This window comes from Cornus florida, unplaced genomic scaffold (assembly GCF_030987335.1).
Source record: "Cornus florida cultivar Cherokee Brave unplaced genomic scaffold, ASM3098733v1 CherokeeBrave_3.0.0_Hap2_Chr04, whole genome shotgun sequence".
Taxonomy (NCBI): domain Eukaryota; kingdom Viridiplantae; phylum Streptophyta; class Magnoliopsida; order Cornales; family Cornaceae; genus Cornus; species Cornus florida.
Window position 1 is genome coordinate 92,245,034 of NW_026775574.1, and position 16,015 is coordinate 92,261,048.

Consider the following 16,015-nt stretch of genomic DNA (forward strand, 5'->3'; position numbering starts at 1 on the left):
AATTGAGTTTGACTCACCCCAAATTTGCAGTATAATTATCATCTACTGTAGCTAAGTAAGGTTGTTAAAAAATCAGTTCTCAATTTTGCAATATAAATCAATCCAAATTTATCTGCATAATATATATATATATATATATATATATGTGCAAGCTAAATTTTATATAGGGGTGACAAATTTTGACACGATTCACCAATTCGACACGAGTTAAACAGATTTGAAATGATTTTAAACGAGTTCGGATCATAAATGAGTCGACACGATTAATTTATTTAGTTAATCGTGTCGTATTTGGGTTGAGGGATTTAACCCGTATAACTTATTTATACACGTTTAACTATACGTGCCATAAATAAATTTATATTTAAATTCCAAAATTAATATATAAAATTGTGTCTAATAATTTACTCTTTTGTAAACTAAAAACTATTTAGTAATTTAGTGGGATTAAAACTTATATTTTTCTTTTTCTGTTTTCTCTTCTTATTCATTTTTTATTCACTTATTCTAATGTATTGTTTTTACACTATTATATTTTCGGACTGTTTGAAAATAAATTTTTTTGTCAGTATTAACATGTCTCTTGAACCAAATTTTTGGGTCCGCCCTTGACCATAACCAAGATACCTTTGATGGAATATGTGTGTTTTAATGTAAAAAAATACGAATTTTGAGTTTTCCAATGCTATTTAAATATATTATTGATTCAGGAGCCTCAAAAGTGTAGGAGAGATATATGTTAATATACCAGAAAGAGAAAAAAGGAGACCATTATTGATACTTTTTCTAAACGCAGCAAAATTTAAAACCAAAAAAAAGAAGAAGAAAATAATCAATTTAGAATTTAATCCAATTCAATTTTCTCCGTCTTTTTCTCAGTTTCGCATTATAATCCAATTCAATTTTCTCTATTTAAGCAACATTTTATAGCAATTGTTCGCGTTAGCTTAGAATTTATTATTATTATTTTTACCAATTTACCATGGAAACTTGTTGTTGGTAAAGTAAATTATAGGTCTAAATAATCCTATGTTACGTTTTTTTTGTAGTGGGAATTTTTGCTTAGGGTCAAGCGCAAAAAATACTATCACATCTTCACATACAAAAAATATCTTTAAAATTTTAATTTGGTGCAAATAGATCACTCTGACAAATTTAAACCTCAAGTTGACTAAATTTCCCTTACTGAACCATTTTATAAAATATATAAAAATAAATAATTTTATAAAATGACCGAAAATGACATTAGTGAAGGACGCCCATCACATGCAAAAAACACCAATAAAGTTTCAAGTTGATACAAATAGGTCCCTTTGATAAATTTAAACCTAAGTTGATTAAACTACCCTTATTGAACCATTTAATGAAATACATAAAAATATATAATTTTGTAAAATGACCGAAAATGACATCGGGCGTTGGAAATAGACAAACAAAGATAAAAATAGAAAATAAAAATAAAAGTATAAAAAAAGTAAAGATAAAAATAGAAAATAAAAAGCAAAAATAAAATGCAACCTAAAAAAACAAATCTACTCCAAACTTCGAAAATATATATATATATATATATATATCAGTGTGCAATGGTTTTCGAAGTTTGGAGTAGATTTGTTTTTTTAGGTTGCATTTTATTTTTGCTTTTTATTTTCCATTTTTATCTTTACTTTTTTTATACTTTTATATATATATATATATATATATATATATATATATATATATATATATATATAACAGTGTTGATACGAAAAATAAAAAATAAAAAATAGTAGAATTAAACTGAAATATCAAAAAAATTCAAATCCTTGTCCTACAAATTCTCAAAGTTAAAAAAAAAAAAAAAAAAAAAAAACATATAAAGGTAATGTGCTCATAACACCCCTATATTATGAGATTAGTAGCATATATACTCTTTTGGACATTTTTGAAAAAATAAAAGCGCAAAATAAGTATTACAACACTAATTTATGTCGGTTTTTGATTAAGGAGTATTTTTGTACAATGTGAAAAGATTAAGAATATTTTTTACATAATTTTTTAAATAAAAGATAAAAGTGATACGCAAAATATATTTTAAAATATTTTCAGCACTAGTTCCGTTTGTTTACTCAAAATCGTTTTTGTATGAAATTGAATTGTCCCACATTTGAAAAATAAGGAAAAGTGTGTGACTTAAGTGGCTCTACCACCTTGACATTGGGGTTTAGACCCCAAGATGCAATGCAATTTTGTGGACGGACAGATTAACCCCAAGTTAGGTCTAGCCCATACGAAATCCAGATGGAATACACGTGTTAATTTCATCAATTTCAACCAATTGGCAATATGCTGATGGAATACACGTTAATTTCGACCAGTTGGCAATGGGGTACTTTTCGTCTATAATAGGGACATTATGGGAACTTTCTTCAACTTTAAAGTACGTCTTGATAAAGGGCATTATGGGAAGTTTGTTCAATTTTAAAGCGTTCTATGTTGGCTAAGAAATTTATTATTATAGTTTCACTAGTGTTATTAAGGAGCCAATTGAGCCACTTCTCAATGTTAAAGCTTTATATTATTTATTACATAACCAATCCAATGACTTTTTCATTCTTTCATGAGAATGAATAAATCAACCGCATCTCATATTTGAAACTTTTATTTAGGGAAAAAAAATGACAAGTAATAAAATTTGTAATATCTAAAATCACATACATATATAAATAATTTTATTTACCAAATGTAAATTCATTTTTAATCACATGCACCGCATATGCATTTTAGATAAAATAAGTTAAAAGAAATTTTATTAGTAAAATTATAAATGTTCTTTGTTCGATTTATTTTTTAGTAACCAAACTTACATTTTGCTTTTTTTCCACCTTTTCCTTAAGTAATCAAGACAAAATATTAATTTTTACTTAATTGTGTGTGGGAAATGTAGGATGCTCGTGTGGAGAAAAATTATATTGCGTCATTTGTATTGGTGACATGGTATCGTTAACTGATTAAATACTGGTACGTAGTGATAGGACTAATTAAAATAAATTAATTTAAAAAAAAAAAAAGATAATGATGGTATGAATGACAATTGGACTCCTGCTATATTAGTTTCTTTTTATTTTTGCAAAATCTCAATTGAAAAATTTCATTCAAATATAACATATATTGCTTTAGAGACCGGAAGAGCACTAGATTGAGCATATGTAAGGGTGACAATATGCAAATTGAGCATATAAACCAATTCAATTTTCTATCTTCAGTTCTCAATTTTGCAACGCAAACTAATTCAATTTTCTCTATGTAAGCTACATTTTATAGCAGTTCTTTATTTGGAGTTACCAAAGAAAACATATATGGAGCACATATTTTTTCTTCTTAACAATTTATCAAAGAAATTAAACAAAATTTGATCTAAAATTGAGTAAGTGTCACTGATAGTGATAGTAAGTTTACGTTGCGAGAGTACAAGAACATAGTATATTTACTTACTCGAAATTACTTTAGGTATATATTTGATCACGATTTAAAGCGATAAAAATAGGCTGTCCCACATTGAAAGAATAAGAAAAATTGCGTGCCTTAATATTTAGCTCCCAACAAAATCGTTTGGAAACGCGTCCAACTTCTGACGTTAAAATCTCGAGAGATTAAAAAATAGGCTGCCACTGTCCTAAGTTTCTGACGCGACCCAGGCATGGAAAGTTCTCGTCCCACCTATCCTGAGTTTCCAGGTGGGCATGAGAAGATCCATTTTGCCTCTATAAAAAGTTACAAAAAATAGGCTGCTCTTCAACCCTTGGATCTATATGCTGCTGGTTGAAGTTTTCTGAGTTCTCTCCCTTCATTTGATATCTGAAAAATGACCTCTCCTCAGAGAGTTCGGAGGAGAGTTGTGTGGGTGACACGTAGGCTTCACAGCAGAAGGTTTATATTCTCTCCCCCATTTCTTTTTTTTTTTTTTTTTTTTCTTTTTCTTTTTATATCTTGAACTAATTTACATTTCATTTTTTTTCTTTTTCTTTTTCTTTTTCTTTTTATATTTTGAACTAATTTAATTTTCAATGTGATAAATTCACGTGCAGGGATCAACAAGGAATCAAATTATCCTCACCATGCCATGCCATCTTCAAGTGTCTTATTTCAACGCTAATTGCGCTGCTTGCTGTGCAATCTCAAGGTAAAACAATGAACCCATTTGATACACACACGTTGAATGTTTGGGCTTTTTTCACATCCATATGCATCTATTGCACGTTCTTGGGATTTATGAAAGAAATGCAATATTACGAGTGGGTAAGAGCGAAAGGGTACTCTAAAATCTTGGGCCATGTCATTCTTGCTTCGGGTACACTTTCTGCAGTGTCACTTGTAACTGTTTTTCTCCCGCTTTGGATTGGGTTGCTCTTTGTTATCATTTGGGCAATTTTGATGTCTCATCGGCTCATAGCTCATACTTGCCAAGTGATCTGGGAAAAGATCATGAAGGGAGTTTCTTATACGGTGGATTTATACTTCCAGATCATTGCCGGCAAATCGACCGAAGCGCAACGTTCACCAGTTTAATTCTCCTTTGATATTGGAGGACCAAGTTCGCAGCATATGTTTTTTTAGTAATTTTATGTTACTCGTATTCTATTTTGTAACAATTTGTTTGTGTACTTTTAGATAGGAAAGAAAAAATATAATATGTTGCATATAGGGATCCGTATAGGAAAAAAAAAATAGTATGTTGTTCATAGGGATCTATATGGTGCACATTTTGTTTTTCTATTTTTGTTTTAATTTAAAATAAAACAGTGTTTTGTTGTAAAGTGTTTTGAATAGGAATCGAAAATATGCTGCTGGTAAAGTCCATTTGTTGTAAAAAATTTAGAAGCAAAAATATGAAAATATGTTTTGTGAAAAAGTTTTACAAGTTTGAAAAGTATAATGGTTAGTTTTAAAATGTAATTTAAGAGTTTTTCAAAAAAAAATTTTTTTTTTTTTTTTTTTTATACAGTATCAATTGCTAACATGTAAAAACACTTATTTGGTATTTTGATTTTTTGCCACTATTCACGAAATATTTTGGTACGGTGTAAAAATAAACAATTCTCAAAAAATTATTTTTAGAAAATTATAAAAAACAATTTTATGAAAAAGATCTTTTTATTTCGATGAAATACAAAAATACTAAAAACAAAACGCATAGCATACCAAACATGCCCCTGACTTTTGTTTGATTTGGATATAATAAAACACCTAAAAGCAGTAAAAATTACTATCCAGAGACTGGCCTACACAATACAATTTTATAGTTACAACCCAGAAAAAGCATAAAAATAATAACTCTTAAAAGCAGTAGGAGCAGCCAATATCAACAAAAGTGACCGGCCATATTAGCAATCAAATAGCCCAAAGAACTTGATTCAAGCAATCCATGGATAATTCAGAAGTAAAACAACAACCAACTAAATCACCAAATAATTTGTACAAACATTGGCCTATCACCACGGGCCCAAATGAATGATCAAAGTGGATGTAGTGTTTCCTGAGGAAAAGCCCAAATAGACTGGTTTGACCACCAGAAGGATGAGAGCCACTGTATTGGGAAAAAAAGATCCATGAATTCGACCAAAAACTATAGTAGCACTTTGCTTAAGACAATTGACCAGAACAACTAATATAGAAAAGGAGAGGTGGGTCACATCAAATATTAAACGACGTGGAAATTATTATTCTAATGTATATTACTTTAAAAATGAGAAGAGATTTTGTGAAGGTAAATCAGCAACAGGGTAAGAAAGTGCTTGTGTGAATATTCATTTGCAAACATCATTTAGAAACCACTATGTCTGCGCAGTTCATAAAAATAATTTTACTTTTTTACATCATATTCACTAGAACATGCTTGCCAACATTACTACTTTCTTTCCTCATCTTTATGGATTCTGTATATCACACATTAACATTCATAATATCTCACGGATCTAAATAATGAAATATTATTCACATTTCAAGACCACGTGGCTGCCTTTGCCTCACCTGTATTAGTCACTTTAGTCTCCACTCTTAGTTACTTTTGACTTTAGTTTATTAGTTATATAACAAAATTAAATATATTATACATATATTATATATATAAATATATAATACATATATTATACAGTTCCGGTTCTTACCGGTTTTCACGGGTTGGAACCGAAACCGTATGTCAACGGTTCCGAATTTAGGAACCGGAACCGGAACTGTGAGAACCGTGAAAAACGGTTCTGATTCTCACGGTTCTGGTTCCACGGTTCCGATTCTTTTATGCACCCCTAGATGAGAACCTCAAGGGCCGATCTTTATTGGGAATAAAAGATCCATGAATTCTACCAAAATTATAGTAGCACATTGCTTAAGTGTTGGCATGACATCTCATTATTTTCTTGTTTTAAGTGTTGGCATGACATCTCATTATTTTCTTGGCATTCACTGGGGACATCTCCCTTTCCTAAAAAGGTATGTTCTGATTTCATAACAACTCTATAACAAACAAAGTGGACTGCAGAAGATAAACCCTCACTGACTCATCACTTTGAGAAATTTTATTGGTCTGTACAAGGCAAAAGCCTAACCAAGAACCAGGAGATATTATTTCTAAAGTTCCACCACTTCCAAACAGTTTGTTAAAGGTTTGGGCTCTATTAAAAGGAGAACCCTAAGCCGTTATCAAAATTTTAGGAAAACTTATCAAAAAAATACAATTCAATAACCCAATTTGGGTCACATAATCAGGAATTCCTCTTTCTTTTTAAATAAGGATGTTTGATTTCACTGTTTTCTTTAACTATACTTACTTTTCACATATTTAAATTCATAATATCTCATGGATCTAAATAATGAAATATTATTCACATTTCCATGGTTGGATTAGCCCTACAAGCTTGCAGTCAAGCAATCAATAATTTGCTCTACAAGAATACTTGCCTTAACCCAGTACCGATCCTTCCAACAGATGCTGCTATCATCCTGTGAATATACACCAAAAATTTAAAAGCATGAGTACATAAACTATTTAACAGGGTAGGCTGCCAAAGTTATCCATATTCTTAGGCTGTCTAATTGCAAATTAAACTACTAAATCAAGATATAATTTAAGCTACCAAGAAAGTTATACCCTCAGCAATAAATGAGTATACACCTTTTTATTCCTTTCTTTAACACGCCTAAATTAGTGGTTGGAGGAGGAAAAACTCCTGAAATTCAGAAGTCCAACCAACTATAGAATGAATAATGACTTGTAAAATTTCAAATGCTAGTTTAAAAGATGATCACTCTTAAAAACTGTAGAATCCTTCATCACTAGGCAATTGCATATTCCTAAGGTACAAGATTCAATAGTAGTTAATTTAGGCTTGTTTGGTGTTCGGGAAAAGAAATCTAGGAAATTAATTTTTATAAAACACCAGCACTTGATACTAGTCATCTATTTGATAAAATCGATTTTAGGACCACATTTGGAAGCAAATATGCTGGATATATGAATCTTTTCTATCTCATGCAATGCAATTACATCAATAACATAGAAGACGAATTAATAATCCGCAATGGATGCCGCCTAATCCAACAGCATGAACTCACTTCTTATTATTATGATGCTGTGATGAAGCCTCAAGAGCTTGTATGGAACGACAATTCCAATGAATAACACACATATGCAGATTGTATGTAACAAACCTCGTAGAGCTTGTATGGAACGACAATTCCAAGGCAAAGAGTGAGCCAAAATGGTGTGTAGATAAGAAAAAATAACTCGCCCCATCTCTTGCTTGGATTGGGAGCAAACCACAAACTCGAACTACAAGAAGCTACTTCGCTACCTGTGAATATATACATATACATCAGTGTAATTTTGTCAAGAAATTGCTGAAACTCTGGAGAGTGTCAAAGTACAAAACCCTAAGAAAACCCTAATTTGGAGGAAAATGAACTTACCTCCCATTTCGTTAATTGGGAGATCTAACGCTTTTCTCTCCGATGGACCTCAGACACAACCGAACTGAACTGTGAGTAGAGAAGGCTCAAATGCGTTGACCTTATGACTTTTATTTTTAAAGTCAAAAATACCCTCTGGTATATATGGAATAACAAATTTTACCTTTTAGCACGTGACCTTTTTATGAGTTACCTTTTAGGGCATTGTAAATACATTGAAATTTGTTTTGAAAAATCTAAATTGAGTATAAGAAGAAATATGAATGTTTATTTTCATTATAAAAGTTTTCTTCTTTTTTTCAAAATATATATATATATATATATATATATATATATATATATATTGATCTATATCATACATATATCTATTTTATCAAATGATGTCATAGCATGATGGGAAGGTGTGCGTAAAACATACACACATATCATGTTTCGTCGTATTGGTGGATATGAGTTGTACGGTCCGGTTCGTAATCTTTTTTAAATAGTCTGATATTATTACACACCACCATAAATCAAGTAATTTAAATTGATATTCGTCTGAATTCATTACACCACGATTACAATCGATGTTGAACTGCAAACCATGGCTTATATATAACACTTCTTTTTAGCATGAAAAAGAATGCAAGAGTACACGTATTAAAAGATCAAATCATTGGCAGCTTTTGTAATGGTCCTAATGGACCTTGTCTTTCTATTCAATAGGAGGGGTTGAGAGTGTGAACATTTTTTTGGACAAGCGTGAGTTAGTTTAGAAGTGGAACAAATAAGGAAAAAATGCATAAAAGTATAATTTACTGACATCTTTAGGAGTTAAGTGGTACAATTTCCTCTGATGTTCTTGTGATTGAGTTTTTATTTTCTTTTCTACAATCTGTGATTTAGAAGAAAAAAAAGATTGATTTTCAACTAATCTAAAACTATAATTTGCATAAATGTATTAGAGAAAGTATATATCTAGTTTGTAATTTCTCTTTTTATTGTCTTTTTATTTTTTGAGGATATTATTGATTATAAAAGTGAGAAAAAAAAATTAGGTGCAACACTCTAGGACTCTAGGAAGCAGATACTTCTCTCAAGGTGTCGTGCTGGTATCAGAAACTTAGACACTTTCTGATAGTGTCCGGATACCTGATGATATGACATGGCCAAAAATATAGAACTAAATACAATTTAAAATATATTATGGATTAATTAAAAAATAATCTAAAATTTAAGAAAACAAAAATAATAAAAAATTTACCTCCAAATTATTGATTTATTTATGATTCTACAATTAAAAAATATATATATTATTTAAATATATAATAATATATTATATTACTATTAATTTTTGAGGTATTTATGCCGTATCTGTGTGTCCATATCGTGTCGTATCCGTATTTAATATCCATATCGTGTCGTATCCGTATTTAATATCCATATCCGTGCTTTCTAGGTAGCACTCATTGGTGAGAAAATTAGAGAGAGTAAACAAAGATGGTTTGGATACTTGCATCTAAGCTAGTGAGTCAAAAGAGGAAGATTAGTTATAATATAATGCAAGAGAGGAGGAACGAAAAAAAATAAAAATAAAAATTAGGGTAAATTACACTTAGACTTCATGAGGTTAAGTCATTTCTCACTTAAATGGAGATTTTGGTTTTAATTTTCACTCATATTTAAAAGAGTGATTTCGTATTTTACTTAGGGCCAGTTTGGTAGGAAAGTAATGGAAGGAAAAGAAAAGAAAGGAAACGGAGGGTGATGGGATTTTGTGTTAGGGTGAAATATGAGAAAGAAAAGAAAGAAACACAGGGAACGGAGGGATTCAATTTGGTTCCACAGTAATTTTTGTTATCCTCCCAAAATTGGGAGGAAACGGAAGGAAAGAGCAACAAAATTTTGTAACTACCAACTTGTCCAAATTGATTTGTTGAATTAAAAAAAAAAAAAAAGTTAGTAGTTGGAGAGAGAGAGAGAGAGAGAGAGGGGGGGGGGGGGGGGGGGGTTGTAAGGTTGAAGAAGACAATAGCTGAAGCTTACGAACGGCGAACCCAAACCAGAACGGCGAACGGCGATGGAAACTGAAAGATATGGGTTTTGATTTTTTGAACAATCTGAAATGATATGCCGATATGGGTTTTGAAATTTTGATTCTTGTAGACAGATAGATAAACTGAAAGATATTGGTTTTGATTTTTAGAATAATCTGGAATGATATGCCGATTTGATTTTTATAGATTTTGTAGGTTTGCAGTTGGGCGCCGAGGGGGGCTAAGAATATTAATATTTTTATATATTACATAATTAAAATTTTAAATTTATCTTTTAAAATATAAAAGTGTATACTAAAATATTTTCCTTTCCTTCACTAATCAACTAAGGGTTAAAATTATCCTTCCATTCCCTTTCCCTCATAACTAATGTTATCCTCTCTCTTGAAATTCACCGTACCAAACATAGCCTTACATCCTAAATGACAGTACTTTTTAGGTATAAAATGACTATTCTTGACTTTAAAAAATGTATTTTAACTTTTCATGACAAAAATACCCCTCAAAACTTCTCTTTCATCAACCCTACCATCCACTCAACATTCACATCCTGTGATCCTCCAATCCAAACGAATCCCAACAAAGCCGAAGGCTTGTATTATCCAACCCAAAATCATCCTCTGCGTTCAAATCAATCCCAAGAACTTCACTTTTATCCTCTTCCGAATCCGACCCGATCCCAACAACCCTCAGATCACCCACGAATTGATCAGCGCCACCGCATAGGGCCGATGACTCGCCGGATTCAGACGCAGAGCCTCTCCTCGACATAAAGAAATCATCACCGCAATCGGCAACCATAAACCCACAATTACCATCAGCATTTAGCAAACCATTCCTATCCATACCAAACCCTAACCCCAAACCAAGATCTAGCTCCAAATCATTCGAACCCATTTCCTCATTCCCTTCAATAACCCCAAAATCCGGATCCAAATTCAGATCCGACGATGATTGCTCAACGCGTTAATGAAACAAGTCTATAACAAAGTAGTTTTTGCGGTCGACGAAATCGACGTCAGTTATCGAATCCATCTCTGCCGTCTCTGTAAAGCCGTTCAACACTCGAAGTCGATTGGAGACCTGTTGATGACGTACTGTGGTGGTTTGTTGGTTGAGATTTGCGGATGGGGATTGGAAAAAAAATATTTAAAGCAATTCGTGAAAAAATTTTAATTTAAATTGAAAACTCATAAAACAATTGTAATTTTGACAAGCGATCCCAAAAAGGGAAGGGTTTAGTATAAATAGATCAAACAACGCGCAATTTCAGTGTAATTTTGCATCAAATTAAACGCTAATTACTCTCATTTGAGTAGTTAATAGGTAGTAGAAATTTCACAAAAACAGGCAAAAGCTCTCTCTCTCTCTCTCTCTCGCTCTATGTAAACCCAAGCAGAAGCTTTTGGCTCACTTCGCGTCTCTCTCAAACAAAGAGACCAATGTGGTTAACGGTCTGGTATCTCACTCGTGATCATCCAAGCTTCTCTACTTATCTTTTTAATTCGACATGCATGTTCGCTTTGTGGGTACGGTGTATCCATTTAAAAAAAAAAAAAAAAACCAGTCACGTTTGTTTGGGATGTCACGTGTCTTCGACATGCTTTTTTAAAAAATCTAAAATATGCTTTTTAATTTGACATGCAAGTTTGCTTCCCGTCTACGGTGTATCCATTTTTTAAAAACAATAATTAAAAAAAAAAAAATCAGTCCACTGTGGTTTTGGAATGTCCAACAGGTGTCAAGCTGTGTCTCACTTTGACTTTTTCGGTTTGTCCGTGCTTTCTAGGTGGGGTTTCATACTAATGCTAGCTTTAGGATTTCTATTACCTCATAACTCGTCCAAAAAAGCCTATCAATTATAATTTACTATTATAAAATTATACATACAGAAATTATTTATGCAAAACTCCACCAGCTTCAAACAAGGTTGGTTTATGTTTTTTCATTCATTTTTATGCACTATGTGTATTTAACCTCAAAAGTTTCTGGGAATGTTTTTTTTTTTTTTTCGATAATTAAAAAGAGAGGTATTTTAGAATACCTCTTATAGAGAGAAGGGAAAGGTTTGGTTTGCTGATACCAAGGTTCGAACCCACACAACCAACAAAGATCCACAAAGACCCTGCCAACTGCGGTACTCGTAACCACGGTGTTTCTGGGAATGTTTGAGCAATACATTGTGTTTCTTTTTGCTTATAAACCTTTAATCTCTTCTTAGCAGCTTGTTGTAGCTTCAAAATTAAAGAAGACATAAAGCAGGAAATGGCTTGGAGTTGGATGGGAAAAGTGATCCAAAATCGCAACCCCGGCCTCTCGAAACGAATGGCAATGAGAGGGAAACTAGGAGCAACAAGTTGAAAAAAACAAGAAAGGCTGATGAGACTGACAATTCATTAGAGATCAATAGGAATGATGGTGCATCTACACATAAGGCAAAGGCACACAGAAGAGATGATGTTGGTCAGTTAGTTAAAATGAATTCTGACGTGAAGGCTTCGAAGAAAAATCAGACAGGACCAATCAAGGTAGAACACAATGAAACAGAAATAGCAAATAATGCTGCAGGCAAGCGTAAGCGCGACAGCAAGAAGAATATTGTGGAAAAGCAGAGCAAAGGTTCCTCAAATCAAATCTCATTGCCTCTTGGCATTGAATTAACAAATGTTGCTAACATTGACATGCCTGCTGAGGATATCGGGGATGCCTTGCAATTCCTAGAATTTTGTGAAGCTTTTGGACAGGTTAAGTGCAATAATTAGACACTGACCTTTGCATCTATTGAACTTCGATGTTTTCTTTTGTATTGAGTTTCATCTGTGGATGTCTGTCCAAGTCTTAATGCAAGCAACTTCCAATTTTTCTGGATTCTGTTTGTTACTCTTTAGGCTCTTCATCTAAACAAAGGTCAGCCTGAAAGCTTACTTCGAGATTTAGCTGGTGGGAGAAGTTCACGTCGAAGAGAGGATTAATCAATTGTTAGGTTTCATATCAAATTGCTCTCTATGATACAAAAGGATTCAGGGAAAGTGTATGTACGTTTACTTACATTACTTGGCAAATTCTATAGGCTTTTCTATCCTAAACACAACTTTTTGCAGATGTCCCTCAAAAACTGGAGTTGGAAATTCATGGTTGCAACATCTTAGTAAATTTATCTCCGAATCCCAGTGTCCATCTAAAGAACTCCTGTTGGATAGTTGGAATGTGGACGCCAATGGATATGAAGAGTTGAACTCCTCAAGAAGGCTCAGACTCCTTAATTTTCTATGCGATGAAGCTCTTGGCACAACGTAAGTGATAATTTGCTACTATGAAATTTGTTTGTATTTTTCTCTTTCAATTGAAGAAAATACATAAATAATTTCATGATTTTTTCTTTAAGAGAGTTAAGAGCTGGATTGATGAAAAAAACTCGGAATTTGTTGAAGAAGAGAAGAAAAAAGCACTTGCTGAGAAACAGACGGTAATTAAATTATCCTGACGACCATCTTTGGGAGAATATGGTTGATATTAAACTTGATATTGGTGACATTATGGGTATGGTGCTTTATGTAGGAAAAGAACATGAAGAAGAGACTGCAGGATGAGGTGGCTAGAGCTATTCTCCTTAAAAAGGGTGCTCCTCTTTCCATTTCTGAGAATGATAATCTTATCTCAAAAATAAAAGCAGAAGTGGCTCAAACTCTTGCAGAGACACTAGAAGCAACAACCATAGGGATGAAGAGTATGTTCTGGTTCCCTGATTCATTAAGGACTTTGAGAATAATTATTTGAAGCAATGTAGGGTATATTTGTTCAAATGAAGCAGCATACATGCAAATGTCTTAAAATTTTGGTACTTTTCATTATAGAATTTTCTAAATTCTTCTGATAATTCTTTTATTGATTCATATAGCTTGGTGTTCCATTTATAGCTATAGAGGTCTTACTATAAATTATGTCTTTGGACTTTTTTGGCTTTCCTCTAATCTATTGGTTTCAGTCAATATCTGTAAGATACCTGTGTTTTAACTGAAAGTGTTTGTTTTTTCTTTAACTAGGATATGTTTTTATTAGTGTCTAGGATGCTCTTAACCATACAGTAATAATTGGTTGATTGACAGGATTTCAACCAATCATTTTGGCCATGGAAACATATCATCATCCTATGGGGAACCCCAACATTTCTGCTGTCATTTTGTTTTGTTTTGTTGTTTCATGCTTTTACCGTGCTTCTTTTAGCTTCGCATTTCATGTGTTAAATCTTTTCACAGTTAGGCTTCATTTCGTTATTACTTTTCTTTTTTCTTTTTTTAAAAATGCTTGTGAAGCAAGGAAAAGAGTGAGTTCATTTTTCTCTTTTGGAAATTGTTATGTAGAAATAAATAACTATGAAGGAAAATGCAGGAGAAGAGTTGGCTGCAAAGCCGGTATTGGTGGACTGCTTCTAGAGGCTGTGGCATCAGTGGAGCAGCAACGATGGGGTTGAGGTGCTGCCAAATATAGAGATGTTCAGGGGTGGACCTAGAAAATTGTATTTGAGAGATGAAGGGGAGTGAGGTGTATAAAATCTTTTTGGTGAGGGCACTGAAACAATGTGTAGACTGGGGAAGGATGTAGTTGTCCAATTCAGTCCTTTTAGAAAAGGCATCCATATGAAAAGCTACAAGCCTACAAGTCACATTGCGTTTCTTTTTCGTTCTTCTTTTTCTCTTTTGAAAAAAAAAAAAGAAAAAAAGAAAAAAAAGAGGAAGGAAAGAGCAATGGAAGAACAAAAAACACACGATGAGCATATATATATATATATATATATATATATATATATATATATAGTTAAAAACAACTAAAAAAGAGAAAAAAAAGAACAAGGTAGGTAAGCAAAGAAGAATGAAGATTATATATATATGAGTAGTGATCTCTTACTCCCTATGGAGTAAGAAAATTCTTCCGCACCTTTTACAGTGACCATTAGATTTATCTATTATCCTCTGTATTTACAAAACCTAACTAACTGCAGTTGTACCCATCATGAACACATACTCGGTAGTACTTCTTCTGTGGTTCACCTCACCAGCAAAGTCTGAATCTACATAACCATGTAGCTTCACTTCGCCCCTTCTGAAACAAAAGCATTTGTCTGTGGTACCCTGTAGATATCTCAATATCCACTTTACTGCTTCCCAGTGTAGCTTGCCCGGATCCTTCATGAACCTGCTTACTGCTTCCACTGCATATGTAATGTCCGGTCTTGTGCACACCATGGCATACATCAAACTTCTAATGGCTGAGGCATATGGAATTTTAGCCATGAAGTTTTTCTCATCCTCTATCTTCGGACACTGATCTTAAGATAATTGGAAGTGATTAGCTAAGGGAGTACTCGCCGCCTTAACATTATTCATTTTGAACCTCTTCAGAACCCGTTCAATGTACTCACCCTGAGATAACTGCAAAATACATTTCTGTTTGTCTCTGCTAATTCTCATCCCAAGAATCTGCTTCGTTGCACCAAGATCCTTCATCTCGAATTCACTAGACAACTGCTTCTTCAATTTGCTAATTTCTTCAAAATCAGAACCTGCCACTAACATGTCATCAACATAAAGTAGAAGGATAATGAAACTTGACTTCAAACTATTGAAGTAGTAACAATGGTCAGTATTGCACTTGCTGTAGCCATGTCGCTTCATAAAACCATCAAACTTTTTGTACCACTGCCTCGGGGCTTGCTTTAAACCATACAAGTTTTTCTTCAATTTGCACATTAGTTTTTCTTTCCCTTTTACTGAGAAACCCTCCGGTTGTTGCATGTAAATCTCCTCTTCTAGGTCACCATGGAGGAAAGCAATTTTGACATCTAACTGCTTAATGTGCAACCCCTCTGCTGCAACAATGTCTGTATAGTCAATGCCTTGCTTTTGTTGAAAGCCTTTGACCACCATTCTCTCCTTGTATCTCTTGGAGACATTATGTTCCTCTTTCACCCTGTACACCCATTTGTTGTGAAGAACTTTCTTCCCCATGGGCAACTTGGCTAGTTCCCATGTTTTGTT

The 16,015-nt window shown here is 32.9% G+C and overlaps 2 protein-coding genes across 3 annotated transcripts; one reads left to right on the plus strand and one right to left on the minus strand.

The window, feature by feature from the left end:
• Nucleotides 1-5,212: 5,212 nt before the first annotated feature.
• On the minus strand, nt 5,213-8,035 carry LOC132303942 (cycloeucalenol cycloisomerase-like). 2 transcript variants are annotated; one of them, XM_059801401.1, is made up of 4 exons: nt 7,942-8,035; nt 7,684-7,826; nt 6,934-6,975; nt 5,213-5,563 (listed from the first exon to the last, which is right to left on the minus strand). In XM_059801401.1, the coding sequence occupies exons 1-4, from the start codon at nt 7,946-7,948 to the stop codon at nt 5,492-5,494; spliced, it is 264 nt and encodes an 87-aa protein (XP_059657384.1). In that variant the 5' UTR covers nt 7,949-8,035; the 3' UTR covers nt 5,213-5,491. The 2 variants fall into 2 exon arrangements, with proteins under 2 accessions (XP_059657384.1, XP_059657383.1); XM_059801400.1 differs by having other exon boundaries at nt 7,588-7,826.
• A 2,914-nt stretch (nt 8,036-10,949) lies between these two features.
• LOC132305356 (uncharacterized) lies at nt 10,950-14,451 on the plus strand. The gene is made up of 7 exons (XM_059803010.1): nt 10,950-11,085; nt 12,243-12,724; nt 12,869-12,920; nt 13,051-13,273; nt 13,368-13,446; nt 13,539-13,707; nt 14,342-14,451. The coding sequence occupies exons 1-7, from the start codon at nt 10,950-10,952 to the stop codon at nt 14,449-14,451; spliced, it is 1,251 nt and encodes a 416-aa protein (XP_059658993.1).
• Nucleotides 14,452-16,015: the final 1,564 nt, after the last annotated feature.